Here is an 18,811-nt window from a genome sequence, read left to right as displayed (position 1 = left end):
TCATAACCCTCAAAATTTTCATATTTACCTTTATAGCACTTTAGTGTGATGAACATACGTATTTAAAATGTGTATTTTATTTACCTTTATAGCACTTTAGTGTGATGAACATATGTATTTAAAATGTGTATTTCGCATTTAAGAAGTTAGTGAAGGTGATATTTTTTTATGGATGTTAAATTTGGGTGGTATGTATGTAAATAAAAAAGTTTAGATGTCACTCATGTAAATATTAGAAAAATTGTGTGGTATGTATGTAAAGCCCCAAAAATCAAAAGAGTTGCCCTAGTATCCTTTCTCTGCTCTCTCCGTCTCTCCCTCGCCTCCAAGCTCTCTTCGTTCGGTGAATCATGGAAGAAATAGTTAGGGCCCCGAAATAAGACGCTTGGACTTGTTCCTTTCTGCCTTCTAGTGTTTTGCGGTGCTGCAAGTTCATTACCGCGAGGTTTTCGCATCCTATTAGGGTTTGAGATTGATCAGATCGTCGCGATGGCGGGTGCGAAGCAATCGAAGAGGGTTTCTTGGGCCCCTGGTCTGAACCTGTGTCAGGTAAAACGATTCATGCAACCAATCGGATCCGCGTGACTTTTCTTACTCTTTAAATTGCGAATTTGTTATTCTTTTCAATCGACTCGCTTCTATCTACCACCATCGATGGTGCTAAATGAGTTGGTACATATTCCTCTCTTCACTCGTATTATTTCCTCTTTTCATTTCATTTGGCTCTCATTTCTTCTTTCTTCTCTGTTCCGATCTGCTTTCAAAATCTTATCATACTTCGTAATCCACTGTATCCAGTTTCCTATCAACGAAATGTTTGATTTTGATGTTAGGTATAGGTTTCTACCTGTCAACTTCGCATTTAATGCTCTAGTGTTGGTTAAAGCAAATTTTTTTTTCTCTTGAAAAGTTTGTTTTGTTCCAACATTGAGAGACATTTTTCCTCATAGAAGCATGCCCAGTCTTTTGCTGATGCTGATAGAATAGAATCGCTTTATAGTGAGTACTTCGATTCCTTATTTCATCATTGATTGATGAAGCTTGCTCAAGATGATAATCAAACCATGGGATATTTGCAATTTCCAAGAGCTATAATTGATAAATCACCAACTCTTGCAGTGACATTGCCAAATCAAAATTTAAATTAAAAACCGTATCATTGATTGATGAAGCTTGCTCAAGATGATAATCGAACCATGGGATATCTGCAATTTCCAAGAGCTATAATTGTTAAATCACTAACTCTTGCAGTGACATTCCCAAATCAAAATTTAAATTAAAAACCGTAAATTTTCATAAATTGGAGAGCATATGAATTTCATTCCCTGTAATAGTTATAAATCTGAAATTGTTTTTGAAGAAAGAAATGATTTTTCCCAATGGGAAACTATGCAGCTGAATATATGAACGAATTGGCCGTAGTAAATACAAGTTATTCACTTTACCAAACTGATCCTTGTGAAATATGAGTGATCTAATAACAACGAACATTCCCTTTAAATTTTTTTCAGATTTATGGGAGTAAGTTGGAATAATAGAGTTTTAGGTGCAACCTCACACTTGAAATTTTAAAAAATAACCTATTTATATATGGAAAGAACTGTTTCAACTGTGGTTAAACTTCACTTGAAAAAGGTATAATTTAATTTTTTCTTAAAATTCATTTAAAATTATAATTGAGATATATATATATATATATATATATATATGAATTACTGGTGAAGAAGGTTTTTCCTGGAGCTGGAGATCTCAAGTTGCCTTTGGCCATTACGAAAATTTAAAGACATATGAACAATATCTTCTTCTGCTGCAATTTTAGCTTTAACAAATGAGAATGGAGTTAACTTGTGCTTAACAAGTCTTAAAATCAGAAAAAATAAGATAAGCAGCCCTTTTGTAAGAAAAAATTAATTCGTATCGCGGTGAACAAATTTACAACAGAAACAACTGCAGAGTGTTTTCTAACCTGGTTAATATTTTCTGGAATAATGGCTGCTTTTTTCACCATGAAGCAATACCTGATGCATCCATCTGGAAATTTATATGTTCATTCTTACTATAACATTACTATAATACTCATAGTTGAATTCTTGAACAAAGAACTTAATGACCGTTGAAAATGCTCAAGTATAAATTTGAAATATTGAATGAACAAGTCAATGATCCAAGAATATCTTTTGAGCTTAAGTTAGAAAGCCTCAACATCAGTTCATATAATAATTATTTCTGCTTAAATTGCTGAGTTCCCAAGTGCATACTCTGAAATGAGGATTTATCATGGTGCATTTAATACTTTTTAAAGAAAGTAAAGTGATGTCATTAATAATGATAATAATAATTTTCATGACTGTTATGGTATCCCTCTCTTATGCGATTAAGAATAAAACGAAACGTTTAGAATTTGATTCTAACAGGAATGAAACAGCAATTTCTAATGATTCCCTTTTGATGAATGGGTTCTGCTCCTTCACTTCATTTGACTACTTCAAAGGGAAAACAATAATATTTTCTATATATGATGCACTTTCATTATCAGAAGATATAAGGACAATATGACATCGATCTTTAATACAATAATTCTTGATTAAATCATGAGAAGGAAACCGCTTGGAAATCCTAAGCTACTATATATATATATATATACATATTAAATGATTGCAATTTTTTAAAACTAATTCATAAAAATCAGGTTAATCCCTTTAAATCTAAACATTTAAGCATATCCTATAATGAGGGCCTAGCAACTTTTGAAACCTTATTCATACGAATCATGCTAATCACTTTAAAATTAAACATTTAAACAAGTAGTCACAATTAGTCTATGGTTTAATTAGTGCTAGTTTGGGATCCTTTAATTTTAATTTTTGTTTTTTTTTCCTTTTGTTTTGAAAAATATGTTTGTTTAATGTGTTTTTAACGTATTTTTATTTTTAGTTTCTAAAAATAAATAAACATAATTTTGAAAACATTCGAAATAACTTCTTTTTGGGGTGTTTTGAGTGTTCTAAAAAACAACCGTTTCTTAATCAAACATACCAAATGTTTTATGTTTAAAATCAAAACATAAGTAAAACAAAATTAAAATAAAAAAATGAAGTGATCCCAAATGTCCCCTTAATTAATTAATTAATTACATAGAAAAGCTCGCATCTGTAGAGGTAGAGGCATTCTCGTTGGAAGCCACCCAAAATATTGCAATAGAAGCGATCTGATTTTAAGCTTTGATACAGTTTGATCTTTTTCTCACAGTTGATGTACTAAACTCTTTAAAACTTTATCTGTTGTTCCAAAAAGAAGCAGCAGGAAAAAGCTATACTAAATGAAGCCTTAAGGCCGGCTTTAGATATAAATGTAAATAAATGTAATATTCCAAAATTGTGAACGCTTGTTCTTTATGCATGATTCATGAAATCTTTAATACTGAGTTTAAGATGCTTCAAATTTATTTATAAGAATGAAATATGAGTGATGACTGAAAGGACCAAAGTCTTAATACCTCAATCTGTGTAATATTTAATACTGGAATTATTTCTTTTAGAGAGCAATGATGCAAAGATGCAGTAGACCATTTCCTCTCCTCAACTTTAATAAATATTATGGCCTGCTTACTGAGGCAAGGGGATGTTTGAAATGTCTCAAGCAATTACTGGCAAATAATTCAATACCAAATAATACTCATTCAATTATGAATGCTATGATATAAAACACAGATTTCTGATTTCTTGGAGCAGGCCATGGGCTAAACATAATATTGAACTAAGTTCAGTATTTAATTAAATAATGGAAGATTTACTGGCATACCGCACAGTCCCCATGTATTTACATATCTAAGACCTGAACTTCAATTTTACATACATAACATCTTATCTCTAAGTGAAAAAGGTGTATTTCGCTTTTTAAAAGTTAAATGATGATATTTTTCTTATGTGATATGAAAGATTGTGGTGGTATAAATGCAATAGGTAATGTTTAAGTTTTAGAAATGTAAATACATACGATTTGGGTTGTATGTATGTAAATGCCTCTTAAATAAATAAGCATTCACATCTAAAAAGTTACGACTCAGATGGTTTGTTGGCCAACAGTTTGAATTTCTCTTGACTATGTTGTTTCCTTCATTAGCCATCTTATATGAAGTCCATCTTGACTATTGTTGGCAACATAAGTGAAACTATTTCTGGAATTATCGAAAACTTTGGGCCCCAAAATGTAATTTGTGAATGCATATTGTCCAATCAACGCCACCGAGGCATTTGGTTGAGCAAACTGTACCACTGAAAAAGAAATAAACAGTTATTTAATTGATAGATTTATTTAAATGAAATAATCATTTATTTAATTTGTGAATAAAGTCCTATAATATTATATGGAATATTTTGTAGATTATATAATGTTGTAATCTCATTAAATCATGTTAGTCAAAATAATAAAAACTTTAAAGTTTCATTGTATAGCAAGTTCCAAAATCTAAATTAATCATCTTAAACAAGACATTTTAAAACATATTTTAGCAACTTAAGTAGTTAAAATAATTGAATTTGTGCATATAAATTGTCTCGAGATATTATAATTTTCATTAATGAATGTTTTATCTTATTTTTATTTTCTATGCTTTTTTTAAATTATATTTGTAGTTTTCCATCTATTTTTGTATCTATTTGAACACAATTTCTTCATTCTAATGATTTAATTTCATAGCATTTGACTTAGCTATCTTTCTAGTAGACATCCTTGTTTAAAAGTAAGGCATCTTAAATGTTAGCAACCATCAAAGTCAAGGCAATTTACCTGTTGATTAACATGGCATCTTGAAGCAAGGTGCATTTATAACCTTATCTTTCTTGTTTGAGCACCTAATTAATTTTTAATTTCATTAGTTTTCAATTTTTTTTAGGATAATTGATATGGTGCTCATAAAAAAAGTTCGAGTCAATGTATTATTAATATTTTTAAAACTATTTTTGATGGAGCATTGAGCTATATTTGAAATAACTGCTCAGTTGATTAAAGAAGTTTTTATTATATTAATATTACATCAAGAATCAACATTTTTATCTTTTTTGCGTTGATTATGAAAATTTATGAGAAGAATAGTCAATTGAAGTTACTTGGAGTATTCTTTTTAAAAATAAAATAATGTAAATTGTTGGCAAATATTAAAGTAAATGAAATTTTGAGACTTGAAAAATTTTTAGAACACATGCTATATATAATTTCAGTGGATATAATATTAGAAATTATCCCAAAAAAAAAAAAAAAGCTTCTTGATAGTGCACAAGGTTTCTCAAAAGATGTAGAGCATGGCATATGGCATGACTATTGCTACATAAAAGTAATTCGAATTATAAAAAATTATTAAAAATTTATTAATAATTCAATATTGTAATTTCATAAAACTATTGCTACATAAAAGTAATTCGAATTATAAAAAAATATTAAAAACATAATCCAACATTATAAGTAAAAACATCCTAAAAATTGAATAATATATAAGATTGCATAACTTATCATAAAAGGTTAATGAAAGAAAAAAAAAACATCATAGAAAAGAAATAATTAGATTGTGAAATGAAATTATTACAGTTGTAGAAATACATAATACCAGAATTAAATGCAAAATATTATAGCTTGATATTACAAAAATTAGATTGTGAAATGAAATTATTACAGTTGTAGAAGTACATAATATCAGAATTAAATGCAAAATATTATAGCTTCATATTACAAAAAAAAAAAAAGTTGACCATGCATCTGCATAAAGGAATTGCTTAATTCAAAATATCATTAATAGCTTGTTTATAATTTTTATGTCCAAAATAAAAATTAAATTACTTATTTTAAGAATAATTATCATCATAAAGGCTTCTCTTCTTCATTGTTTTCTTTCGCATTATGATGTTTTTTCATTATTTTCATCTTCTTTAACAAAAATATCTTCATTAATGGTATCAATTTGAGTTAATATGTTAGGTTTGAATAAAAAAAGGCTTAAATTGAATAAAGTCAATCTTAACTTAATCTGCTTATTTAATATGTTGAAAATTTTAACCTAAATCTAACTCTACTAAATTTAAATCGGGTTCATTTATCATCATAAGCACTCATCATGTCATGTTGGTATTAACTTGACACAAATCGAGCATATCATGATCAAAATTGTCATTAATCTTACCCTTTTTATTTGGGGTTGGTATTATGAATCCTCATGTCCATTCGTTTTTTTTATTATTGTTTAAACCTTTTTTTCACATATATTTTGATGAGCTTCTATTCATATGATCTTTAATCTATTTGCTTTTTCTTAAGATTTTGTCACCAATTCTAACTTCTTGTATAGCTAGTAGATTTCCTTACACGGTCTGAATTTCCACACCTTATCTTCAATAAGTGTTGCTCTAACATTTTCTGTAATATGATTATTCCTTGATTTATAAACTTTACCTTTAAGCCTCTATGACATCCTCTCATTACACACTACTAAGGTAATATTTTTTTTATTTTACCCATCCAACTTAAACTCCTGTAGTTATACCTGCATTTGTATTTTTCTTCTATATAATAAATTTAATATAATTCAATTTATCATGGGAGATATCATTTATCTTCTAATGACATTTAATGATAATTATTAATATCATATACATTAAAGTTGCATATCATATGTTCAAGTATTGTTCTATTAATTTTAAGGGCTTTATCTTCTAAATATTTTTTTCCATTTTTTTAATTTTAACTTATTTTAGTAAATGTTTTATCAATTATAATCATTTCTTCTGTAAAAAGTATCCACCAAGACATCTCATTTTGAATATCGTTTAGAAGCATCATCATAATTGATACAAAATAATGTAGACTTAATATTGATCATTAATGTAAACTTATGATAATTGAAATTTTTTGAGCTAATTCATAACTATTTCTAATAATAGTCAATACCATATCATATATATTTCTATAATTATATCAAAATACTTTTGCCGTACTCCAAATTAATTTAGTAATATTTGATCATATGGCTTCTTATAAAATCATATAAAGATAATTTTTTATATATACTCTCTATTAATTATCTTAGTACATTTTTCTTTTTTAGATCTTCCCGCCCAAAATTAAATTGATTATCTGAAATTAGGGTATGTTTATAAGCATGTGTTCCGCTAGTCTTTCTTATAGTTTCATTGTATCACTGGTAAGATTGATTCTTTATTATTATTACAATCATGAACATTGCTTTTGGTTTTAAATATTGATATCAGAATTCTTCTGTTCAATTATTTGGTGTCCTTTTATTCTTTAAAATTTTATTGAAAATATTTGTTAACTAGATCACTGTAAGATCCATAAATCTCCAAATTTCAATATATAACTCATTTGGACCTAAGGCCTTATTTCTATTCATTTTTTTTTTGTGTAACTGTATTTTAATTTTTCGATCGATCAATACCATACTTAAGTATATTGTTCATTTTACACTTCTAAAATGAGATATTTAAATCATTTCTTTTTAAAACTCTCATTTATCAATTTATTTTATTTGATTTATGTCATCTTCTTTGAACACGATGCTATTATCTTTACTTTTAACACATTTAACTTGATTAAAATTTCTAGATCTCTTATCTCATGGATTAGCCATTGTATCCTTTTTTTTCTTCTTCCTTAGCACTAAGCCCGTTATATAAATCATTAAAAAGTATAACTTTTATTTCACTCGCTATTCTTTTTGTAAGCCTTCCCATTTTTTTTTTAAATCATTGCATGCCTCAATTATTGTCAAATTTGTTGCTTTTTGGGCGGTAAGAGATCATTAATAACCAAGTTGGTTGCTACAAAAATGAGAATTTTAAAATAGATGCGTGGTATAACTAATATAGAGGGACAAGGAGATTATCATCTGTTGAAGATAAAACAAAGAAGTAAAATTATATTATTTCGATAAATTCACTAAAGGGTGGGTGCATCACACTAAAGGTTAGGTGATGCACCCATAAGATTAGTAGGTAAAAATAATTTTGAAGGATTATGAAGCAAAATGTGTGGAACAAGATAAGATGAATGGAAGTTGCGCAAATTTTTTAGCTTATTATTAAGATTCTATTTGTAATATATGATTTTTAGAGTATTTTGTAGTTTCTCATACTAAGTTTGCAGATGTGCCCATAATATTGAGAAATGATTATATAGAGGAACAATGATATTATTAATTGTTAAAGATAAAGTAACGAGAAATATACTTATATTATTTGGCTACATACAATAAGGGATAAAAGATGCACCCATAAGATTAATAGATAATTTTTATTATTTTTTTATTTTTTGAAGGATTATGAAGCAAAATGGATGGAGCAAAGATAAGATGGGTAGAATACAAGATGGGTAGAATTTGTGCAATTTTTTAAGCTTATTAGTCGGATTCTATGTATTTTATGATTTTTAGAGTGTTTGGCAGTTTCTCATACTATGTTTGTGGATAGCAAATTGATGTGCCCTTTCTTTGGGACAATTACGTACATACATATCAATCAAAATCTTTCTTATTAATAACATCCTAACACAGTGAAGAGAACATATTTATTTTCGTTTCATGATCAATATGATCAACTTTAGTGGTCTTAATATCGTTAATAATAATAAAACGTTTCATTTTTACCGTAACATTAATAAAGAAGAAGTAGATGACAAACGTTTCATTTTTACCGTAACATTAATAAAGAAGTAGATGAGGAAGTAGATGACGCTTTAATGAAAACCGAGGGTGGAAAGTCTGTAGGACCTGATGATGTCTCAATTGAAGTGTGGAAATATTTAGTTGATTTGGAAGTTCCTTGGCTTATTAAACTCTTTAATGTTATTTTAAAAATCAAAAAGATGTCTGAGGAGTGGAGGAAGAGTATTTTGGTTGATGTATTATACTTTAAAATTATGGGAGATGGTAATTGAACATAGGTTAAGACGTGTTACGAAGATTTCTCATAATCAAATTGGATTTATGTCGGACAGTTCTACTATGGAAGTTATACATTTATTGAAAGGTTTGATGGAGAAATTCAGAGTTAATAAGGAGGATCTACATTTGTTTTTTATCGATTTAGAAAAAGCTTACGATAAGGTTTCAAGAGATATCCTTTGGAGAGTTTTTGAGAAGAAAGATGTTGATATCACTTATATTCAAGTCATTAAATATATGTATACTAGAGTTGTTACTTGTGTTCGAACTAATGAAGGATTGACCAAATATTTTCCTATTCTATTGGATTACATCAGGGATCGGCTTTAAGCCCATATCTTTTTGCTTTAGTTATGGATGGTCTTACTGGACATTTACAGGAGGATGTGCCTTGGTGTATACTTTTTGCTAATGATATCCTTCTGGTGGACAAGACTAGAGAAAAAGCCCTGGAAAAATTTGAATTATGGAGGTCTACATTGGAGTCTAAAGGCCTTCGATTAAGTTGAACTAAAACTAAATACATGGAATGTAATTTTAGTAGTAGTAGCTCTAGTGATAGAAGTGTAACTTTGGGTGATCAAATTATTAAAAGGTGTGATCGATTTAGGCATCTCGGATCTATTGTTCAAAGCGATGGTGATATAGATGGGGATGTTAATAGTAGAATTCAAGTTGGTTGGTTGAGGTGGAGGAATGCTTCGGGCTTATTGTGTGATAGAAAAGTATTGCTTAGGTTGAAAAGAAATTTGATAAGATGGTGGTGGGACCTGCAATGCTCTATGACGCTTAATGTTGGCCTTTAAAAGAGAAGCATAATATTAAGTTAAGTGTTGCCGAGATGAGAATGATTACGTGGATGAGTGGCTTTACACTTAGAGACAAAATGCGAAATGAATATATCTGTGATAGAGTTGGTGTAGCTGCAGTGACGGACAAAATTAGAGTGAGTTGTTTTTAGATGGTTTGGTCACATTAAACGTCGACCATCTGATATTCCGATTAGGAGAGTAGATGTTTTAGATTTAACTTATGTTGAGAAAGGCAGAGGCAGACCTAGTAAGACTTGGGCGTATTGTATAAAAAAATGATCTTAATTTATTAGAATTAAATGAAAATATGACACTAAATAGGACGCAGTGGAGAAAAATGATTCATGTAGCCGACCCCACTTAGTGGGATTAAGGCTTTTTTGTTGTTGTTGTTGTGATCAAATCATTCAAAATTTAATGAAAATGAAAAATAAATGTAGTTTTAGTTGTTCATTTTAGCTAATGAAAATGAAAAATAAATGTAGTTTTAGTTGTTGTTCATTTTAGTAGAATGGAGGATCAGTATTGTGCTGACTTTCTAGAGCTACTCAGAGTAACTTGAGAAAATGTTCATCATGTCACAAATGTTTTGAGAATAATCTAAACATGGACTAATTTCGAACCTTACTTGCAAAAAAAAGGTGATGATTTCAAATTATATTTACAATTTCAAACTTTTTATTTGCCATGTGCTATATTTAAATTAAGTTTAAAAGAATTGAACTATGAAAGCTAACATTTTGGATCTATTCCTAGGCTATTGGTTGATTGCTTAATTACTTAAACTGTTCTATTGGTTGGGTTATTTGGCGCACAAACGTTCACGAGCTTCTTACTTGCGACTTATTAAAATGCTTGAGCGTTGGATTTACAGATAACTACAATCTTTCCCTTCATTTACTTATTTGGGATTTATATTTCCAAGTGGAAGAATCATACTTGGGAAGACTTGTTTACTTTAAACCTAAAATTTAATTAAAAAAAAAAAGATTTTGTTGCACATTTTAATGTGTTGATATCTTGTGCCGAACAGCATTGCGTCAATCTTTTCTTTGCAATTTTGTGTTCTATGGTGGGGCAGATTGTATTTGGTTGCATATTGGGATGGAAGTAAAGGCAAGGCTTGAGACACAGTAGTCTTTAAGAGAATTTCCATTTTTAGCCAGCTTGAGATATAATTAGCCTTTTATTAGTTTTTGCATTACTTTCTATGTGTCGGTAAGAAACATGGGGTTGATACGAATTGACAATGAATATTAGCATCAACGTCAAATATATTCCAATTTTCTTGGATCAACTTTATGAGTTTCTCATTCATGTTGCTTGTTATTGCCAACTCTAGGTCAAACATTTTTTTTGGGGGAACAATTTTGCGCAAGCTACTGTTGCTCTATGATAAAATCATGAACATAGCTGATCTTGCTCTATGATAAAATCATGAACATAGCTGATCTATTATCCTGAAAGTTCGATTTGAAAAGTTGTGGGAACTAGAGATTGTGGGCCATGTGATGCTTGCCATTTGAATTAAACCATTGAATTTTGAATTCTCTGTTCTGACCTTAATCTAAATTGTACGCATTATGGGGTGGTTTGTTGGTAATTGGGCTCTCAATAAAAGTTTTTTTTTCTAGTTATAAGATTCATGATTTGCATTCAGTGCAGGCTACTGTTGTGCCTGATACTATAGTGTATAGATTATTTACTCGTACTTTTATGGTATATGTCAAAGGAGATGAATATTTTGGCAGTACTTTCAGATACAACTAAATCCTGTTAGTTCTACTCTGTTTTCATCTGGTCAAGCGTACTTGCATTGAAGATTATTGTAAAATCACTATTTATGATATGTGACTTTTTTTAAAAAATTATTATATTGTTTCAAAAATACAAATATAAAAAAGTTAGATATTATGAAATTGTTAATATTTTATAATGTGTTATTAAGTAAGAAAAATTGAATTTTTTTTAGTTAAGCCTGCTGCATTTTAGAATTTGTGATGATAAAGTAAGAATTTTGTCTTAATTTTGCACACAAGCAAATCAAAGAGATGAACACAATAGACACCAATATTTTAATGTGGAATTTGAAAAGTAAAAAACTGTGAGACCTTTCTCAAATTAAATTATCTAACTTGTTGGTTGAGATTTTTAAATGTTTGCTCTTCTCTTTTAATTGGAGAAAATGGAATCACGAAGTGATCAATTGACACTAACTTGATCTCTTTTAACTATAGCAATTGTAATTGATAGTTTTACCGGAGAGAGTAAAGTTAAGTATTGGCTTAAACCTTAAGCTTTGGTGTGAAAATTTGTCAGAGGAGCGCAGGAGAGGCTTGTTGAATATGCATAATAATGGTGTGATGATTGATGTGTTCATAAGGATTTGAGGTTTCATCATACTGTTTTATGGTAAAAAACTTTGCCCCCGCTAGATTGGGATACTAGAGAATAACATATAGTCAAAGGAGAAGTTCTAGAAAGCTTTGGTGATGACTAAATTGATTTCTATCCGTCCAAGAGAACTCTATTTGAATGACATTTAAGTTTATCTCATATGACATCACGAGGGGTGTCAATAAGGCTTGGTTGGGCAAAATTCATAAATATTATTTGGGGATTTTGAGTTGCTCAGATAGGCATAAAATGGTGGGTTAAACTAACGGTGTCAAAAAAAAAAAAAATAGTGAGACTATGATGGAGGACTTTTAATTAGGAGATGAGGCTTACACGAGTGCCCTCAAATTGACTTATCCTAGCATATTGTTGTATTTATGGGGGTGAATTTTACTATATTATTATGATATCATTGTTGTTTTGGTAAATCCTTGTAAGAACTCAAAATTTAAGCTTATTGATCCATCCTATAAAGACTATCCTTTAAAGTTAGCTCTGAGTGGCCATCACCAAAATATGATATCTTTGATCGAGGTATTTGTTGTTAGCCATTGAAGAATTATTTGTAAAATGCTGGGAATGTTTTCCTTAGACAACACCAAATTGTTATCAACTTTAACCCACCATTCTTGTGCTACGTGATCAACTCATATTCTCACAATAATATTAGTGAATTTAGTGTAGTCTTGCTTTATTGGAACCCCTTGTGACATCATAAGAGATAGACGTAAACTTCCTGTTCAAATAAAGTCTCTTCAAGAGATGAGAATTAATTTACTTAGCTGCATCCCATTCTAGTGTTGTTCAAGTTTCCTTCTATAGATTAGTGTGTGGGTCATCTGATTATTATGAACAGATTTATGTTACAGGATTATATACATATTCAATAAGGCTCTCATACGTTTCTGCGCAAAATGTTCTTGGCCATGTTTAAGGGTCAAGTTCGTATTTGATTTTAGGGGCATTTATGTACACACAACACGATTCTTATATATTTACATATCTAATACCTAAACTTTCATATTCACATACACACCATTTATATCTTTGAGTTCACATCAAAAAATACCACTATTATCAACTTTTTAAAAGTGAATACACCCTTCTCATGTATAGGTTTTCAATATCAAAGTGTTATAATCCATCCAAGAGAAGTCTATTTGAATGACATCTAAGTTTTTCACATATGAAATCACGAGGTGTGTCAATAAGGCATGGTTGGGCAAAATCCATAAATATTGTTTGGGGATTTTGAGTTGCTCAGACAGCATAAAATTTGGTATTTTTTTATGATGAGGCTATCAAAAAAAAAAAAAAGTGAGACTATCGTGGAGGACTTTTAATTAGGTGATGAGGCTTACACGAGTGCTCTCAAATTGACTAATCCTAGCCTATTGTTGATTTTATGGTAGGTGAATTTTACTATATTATTATGATATGATTGTTGTTTTGTTAAATCCCTGTAAGAACTAAAAATTTAAGCTTGTTGATCCATCCTATAAAGACTATACTTAAAAGTTAGCTCTGAATGGCCATCACCAAAGTATGTTATCTTTGATCGAGGTATTTGTTATTAGCCATTGAAGAATTATTTGTAAAATGTTAGGAATGTTTCCCATAGATGGCGCCAAATTGTTATCGAATTTACTAGTTTGACCCGGCATTCTTGTGCTACTTGATCAACCATATTCTCGCAATAATATTGGTTAATGTAGGGTAGTCTTACTTTATTGGAACCCCTTGTGACATCATAAGAGATAAACTTAGACTTCTTGTTCAAAAAAGCTCTCTTAAGAATCAATTTACTTGAACTTAGCTGCATGCCATTCTAGTGTTGTTCAAGTTTCCTGCTATAGATTAGTATGATGGGCCATCTGATTATAATGAACACATTTATGATTGCAGGATTATATACATATTCAATAAGGCTCTCATATGTTTCTATGCTATATATTCTTGTCCATGTTTAAGGGTCAAGTTCGTATTTGATTTTAGGGGCATTTATGTACACACTACCCAATTCTTATATATTTACATATCTAATACCTTAACTTTCATATTGACATACACACCATTTATATCTTTGACATCACATCAAAAAATACCACTATTATGAACTTTTGAAATGTGAATACACCTTTTTCATGTATAGGTTTTCAATATCAAAGTGTTATAAATGTAAATATTAAACTTTAGGTGTTAGATATGTAATTACAAGAATTTTGAGGTATGCATGTAAACTTCCTTTATTTTATTCTCTATCCAGTAAGATTGTTTACTATTATTATGGTCACAAAGATCAAGCTAGTGTTGATTGCATTAGTTTGTTAAGTCTTTTCCAATTAGAAGGGAAAAGCAGAGAGTTGTAATCTCCACGAGCATAGTAGATCATTTTATTTGGGCCAAACTTCATGATTTTTTTCCTTCGCAAGTTTGTCTCATAAAAATTTTGGTGCCTTTTGCATTCTTCTTTGTTATCTGTGAGTGCAAGATTTCTGCACAGCTAAGATATAAAATTCTTACTTTCCATTGTGATTTTTCTAGTATGCAATAAAATTAAATATGGTTACATATAAATTGGCTAGTTTTATTATGAGAACTGTTGCAAAAGTTTAAGGAAACTTTATAAATAATTCTTATACTAAAAATGAAATTTAATGGTGGAGTGAGTATAAAGGATTGCCAAGGGACAATAAATTCTCTTTTAAAAAGTGTCAAGATGTGAATATTATTGAGGCATATATTGATTATAAAAAACCTAAAATTCTTGTTAAGCATTTTGCTAGTGAAGCAAAAAATTATTGATTTTGACGATTTACATCTTGTGGTTAATAGGGAAGTAAAAAATAGGATGTATAGAATAGCATAAAATAAGAAATAAAGGGATTTAAAAATCCTGATCATGTTAGATGCATTAAAAATGAGTGTAGTAGGATCTTGGTTAAAGATGAAGACATCAATGAATGATTAAAATATTATTTAAAAAAATATTAAATAAGAGATTTGAGGAAGATGCTACTTTGAAAGAATATTGGGAACAATATAGTGAAATACATTATTTGTTATTGGATCTCTATTGAGATTTGAGGAGTTATGAGGGCATTGAGTGACATATTTAATAAATCCGTTTTATTTAATTTTGAAAAGTAGCATGATGCCAAAAGATTGGAGAATAGTATTCTTGATACCAAATATTTAAGAACAAAAATGATGTTTACGATTATGCTGATTATTGATAAATCAAACTTATGATTTATATAATGAGGTTATGGGAGCAAGCAATAAAACATCGGTTAAAATATTTAATCAACTATTGTTAACTAATTCAATTTTACACGAAAATTTATCATCAAATGATTTTTTTGTTAAAATAGATAATTGAGAATTATAGATAACAAACACAGGCCTTCATATGAGTTTTATTGATCTTAAGATAGTTTATGATCGAGTATCATGATAATTAATTTGATTTATTTTAAGACAGAAATGTGTATTGAAGATACATTCATGTTACTAAAGATATTTATGATTGGGCATTGATTGGCATTGAAAGTAGCAGTTTTAATTATTGTAGTTTACACTACGAATTAACCTTGAGTCTATATTTATGGATACATTTCCAAAGGATATTCAAAGCAAGATGCCTTGGTACATATTTGCTTTAGATAATGTATGTTTGATTGTTGAAAATATCTATTAAATTGAATGAAAAATTAAAATGTTAGAAAAAATTTCAAAATATAGAGGTAAGAATTAGTGAAAGAAAGACTAAGTATATAATGCATGATTTAATGATTATGATGTTAGCAATTATCATTCAATATAATTCAAAGATAATGTGATACTTAGGTTTGAATTATTTAAATATTTGAATCTATTGTTCATAAGAGTGAAGATATAGATGAGGATATATTTTTTATAATTAAGATTGAAGGGAAGTGCTTCAGAAATTGTATGATAAGGATGTATGAAAGTTTAAAGGTAAATTTAATAAAATTACAATTAGCTAAAAATTTTACATATATTTGAATGTCTGGCGGAAAAAACCTTTGATGTCAAAGTTAAGCATAAATGAGTATTAATAGACGTGTGATAAAAATAAATGTTGCAGTGATATATATTGAAGTTAATGTGATTGAAAATAGATTTGGATGGTTTGAATGTGTTATAATGAAGTATAGAAATATCACTTGGTAGAGAATTTGATTAAAATAGCACCACATGATTACGGGCCCATTTGGGACAGCTTTTTGCTGCTTTGCTTTTCAAACCGTCATCGTAGTTCTACTTGGGGAATCGCTTTCTTACTGTTTTTTAGAAATTTATGTGGTAGAAAGATGCTTTTAGTGGCTGCTAGAAAGTCGCGGTCTAACCTTTTAAAATTAAAATAAATTTCTTTAAACCGCTCTAGATGCCCCAAACAGACCCTGAGAAGGAACAATGAGCTGATTTAAGGTCATATAAATAAAAGTTGTTCAAAATAATTTATATAGAGTATGTTTAACTCTTCAAACAATTATATTAAGACAAATGGAATTGCAGATTTGTAATGCTTACCACAAGTAGTAGGGATTAGGCTAATGATGATGGCAATGATTGTTTTTTTTCTTCTAATTATAAATGAAGACTTCAGGTAGAAAAAAGAGCATACTAGATGCAATATTATTAGAAATTATGCAAATAAAATTAATAAATGCTTCATTTAGCACATAAAATTCAACAGGAATGAATGAAAAAGGATTCATATAAAGTTGATCTCAAGTTGTTTGGCACATAACATTCCACAAGAATGAATGAAAAAGGATTCATATAAAGTTGATCTCATTTTGTTTGGTTTAGATGAGCCGAATGACGATGATGCACCCAAGTATATTGTATTTTCTAGAAAGAAAATAAAATTTTAGTTGCTTGTGTGGTCATGTTTGATCTCAAAGGCAATCTCATTGCATCAACTAATATATATACATAAAAAAAAATGTGCTCATCGAACATATTTTACATGGCTTTTTCATCATCATTTAGCCTTATCCCTTTTCTAGCATTATAAATTCTCTCACTTTTTTAATTTTTTATTTTTTTTTGCGGAGCAATACATATATTATATTCATTTTGTGGAATTTTGTTTGAACAACTTCTTTCAACATTACTAAAGATTCTTATTTTTTCTTTCTAACCTTTTGATTCTAGTTTTATTTACCCATTAATGGGTGCATTTTCTATCCTTATATTTTCCACTATTTATCATCAGTACTATTACTACTGTTGCCTATCCAATATAATCATTCCACAATCTAACCTTCTTAGTATTTGCCATAAATTTATTTTAATTTTTTTTATTTTTGCCATACTCAATTTAACAATAAGTGGATTTTTAACTATCTAAAACTCTGATCCTCACAACATACTAGGCCTTATCGCACTTTCATAAAAAAATTACTTCTATATTTTCCATAGTATTTTCTTGATGTATTCTTTTCCCAAATCAGTGTTTTTTTTATCTTTTGGTCATTATTATTTGGATTTATAAACTGTGAACAAAACTTGCCCTGCATTTTTCAAGATCTTTGGATTGTCTATTATGGATTTAGAAGATTTGCATGCATACCACTCAATTCTTATGTATTTAGATATTTGGCACCTAAATCTCAAATTTTTTCATATCTGCCACCTGAACTAGCATGAAAAAGGTGTAATCCATTTTTTTAAAGTTGGCGTTTTTGATATGATATCTGGGATTTAGGTTGCATAAATATAAAAATTGAGGTTTTGATGCTAGATATGTAGATACATAAAAATTGGGTGGTGTGTATGTAAATGTCCCCATGGATTGATAGTACTAAAGTGATCTGCAGCCCCTTGCTGTAGCTGTAGAAACATATTAATGTCTTTTGTTAAGGGTAGAATTACTGTGCGGTTTACTTTTGCCCCTTATTTTTTTAAGCAAGTGCTGTATTATTTGCCAGAAACTTATTATTGTCCACAACCACACAAAACAATCCCTTCCCAATAAAACGGGAAATCAGAAAATTGTGCACTGCTTTATTTCACAAACCCTCTCCTTGCACAGGTAAGATTATTTTTATCAGAGGATGCCCCCTCCCAATCTGGACTTGGAAGCCAAGACCACCTACAGGCAAAACCCGCATGGCTGCTGCACTCAACCCCCCCAGCCTCTGATGACTCCGTCCCTCCTGGTTTTGAAACAATGCATCGGGGTCAGATTCAAAGAAACATTCCTTTAATCAAATGGCAATGCCCCCCCAACGTAAGCTTTCCTCCTCCTTCAAACATACAAAATATGAACTTTTATCTCCCTTCAAAATTAAAATCTGCTGCAAGTTTTTCATCATCCAAATTCCTTAGCAATGGTTGAAACCGGAATGGCTAGTGGTCGCTGGAGAAGAAAGTCAGGAGATTGCTTCGCAGGACCGCCGGCAGATCGGAGTTCTGGAAGCCGTGTATCCTCGTTTATCTTCCATACCTCCTGAGTAAGTTTCAGTAGCTCTGCTACTTCTCCTCTACTAAAGCTCATCTCTGAACCCAAATTTTGCAGTCCCTCCGTCTCTTCAGACGTCCAACAAGCTCCTTTCGACGATTCACAAGCCATTCTTATTCCTATAGTCGCCGTAGAAGACGATGATGCAGCAGAACTAGA

General features: G+C 29.8%; 1 protein-coding gene across 1 annotated transcript in view; it reads left to right on the top strand.

Moving 5' to 3' along the window:
* Window positions 1-280: 280 nt before the first annotated feature.
* LOC110022721 (zinc finger CCCH domain-containing protein 30-like) overlaps window positions 281-18,811 on the top strand; it is a 29,756-nt gene continuing 11,225 nt past the window's right edge. Inside the window, exons 1-4 of the mRNA XM_020721793.1 lie at window positions 281-549; window positions 18,224-18,421; window positions 18,520-18,644; window positions 18,710-18,809. Of these exons, the coding sequence (XP_020577452.1) occupies window positions 490-549; window positions 18,224-18,421; window positions 18,520-18,644; window positions 18,710-18,809 (483 nt within the window). The 5' untranslated portion in view covers window positions 281-489. The remainder of the gene's footprint in view (window positions 550-18,223; window positions 18,422-18,519; window positions 18,645-18,709; window positions 18,810-18,811) is intronic.

The sequence above is a fragment of the Phalaenopsis equestris genome, unplaced genomic scaffold (genome assembly GCF_001263595.1).
Source record: "Phalaenopsis equestris unplaced genomic scaffold, ASM126359v1 Scaffold000202, whole genome shotgun sequence".
Taxonomy (NCBI): Eukaryota; Viridiplantae; Streptophyta; class Magnoliopsida; order Asparagales; family Orchidaceae; genus Phalaenopsis; species Phalaenopsis equestris.
The sequence above is the reverse complement of the archived record's forward strand: the minus strand, read 5'-3'. Positions and strand labels throughout refer to the sequence as shown.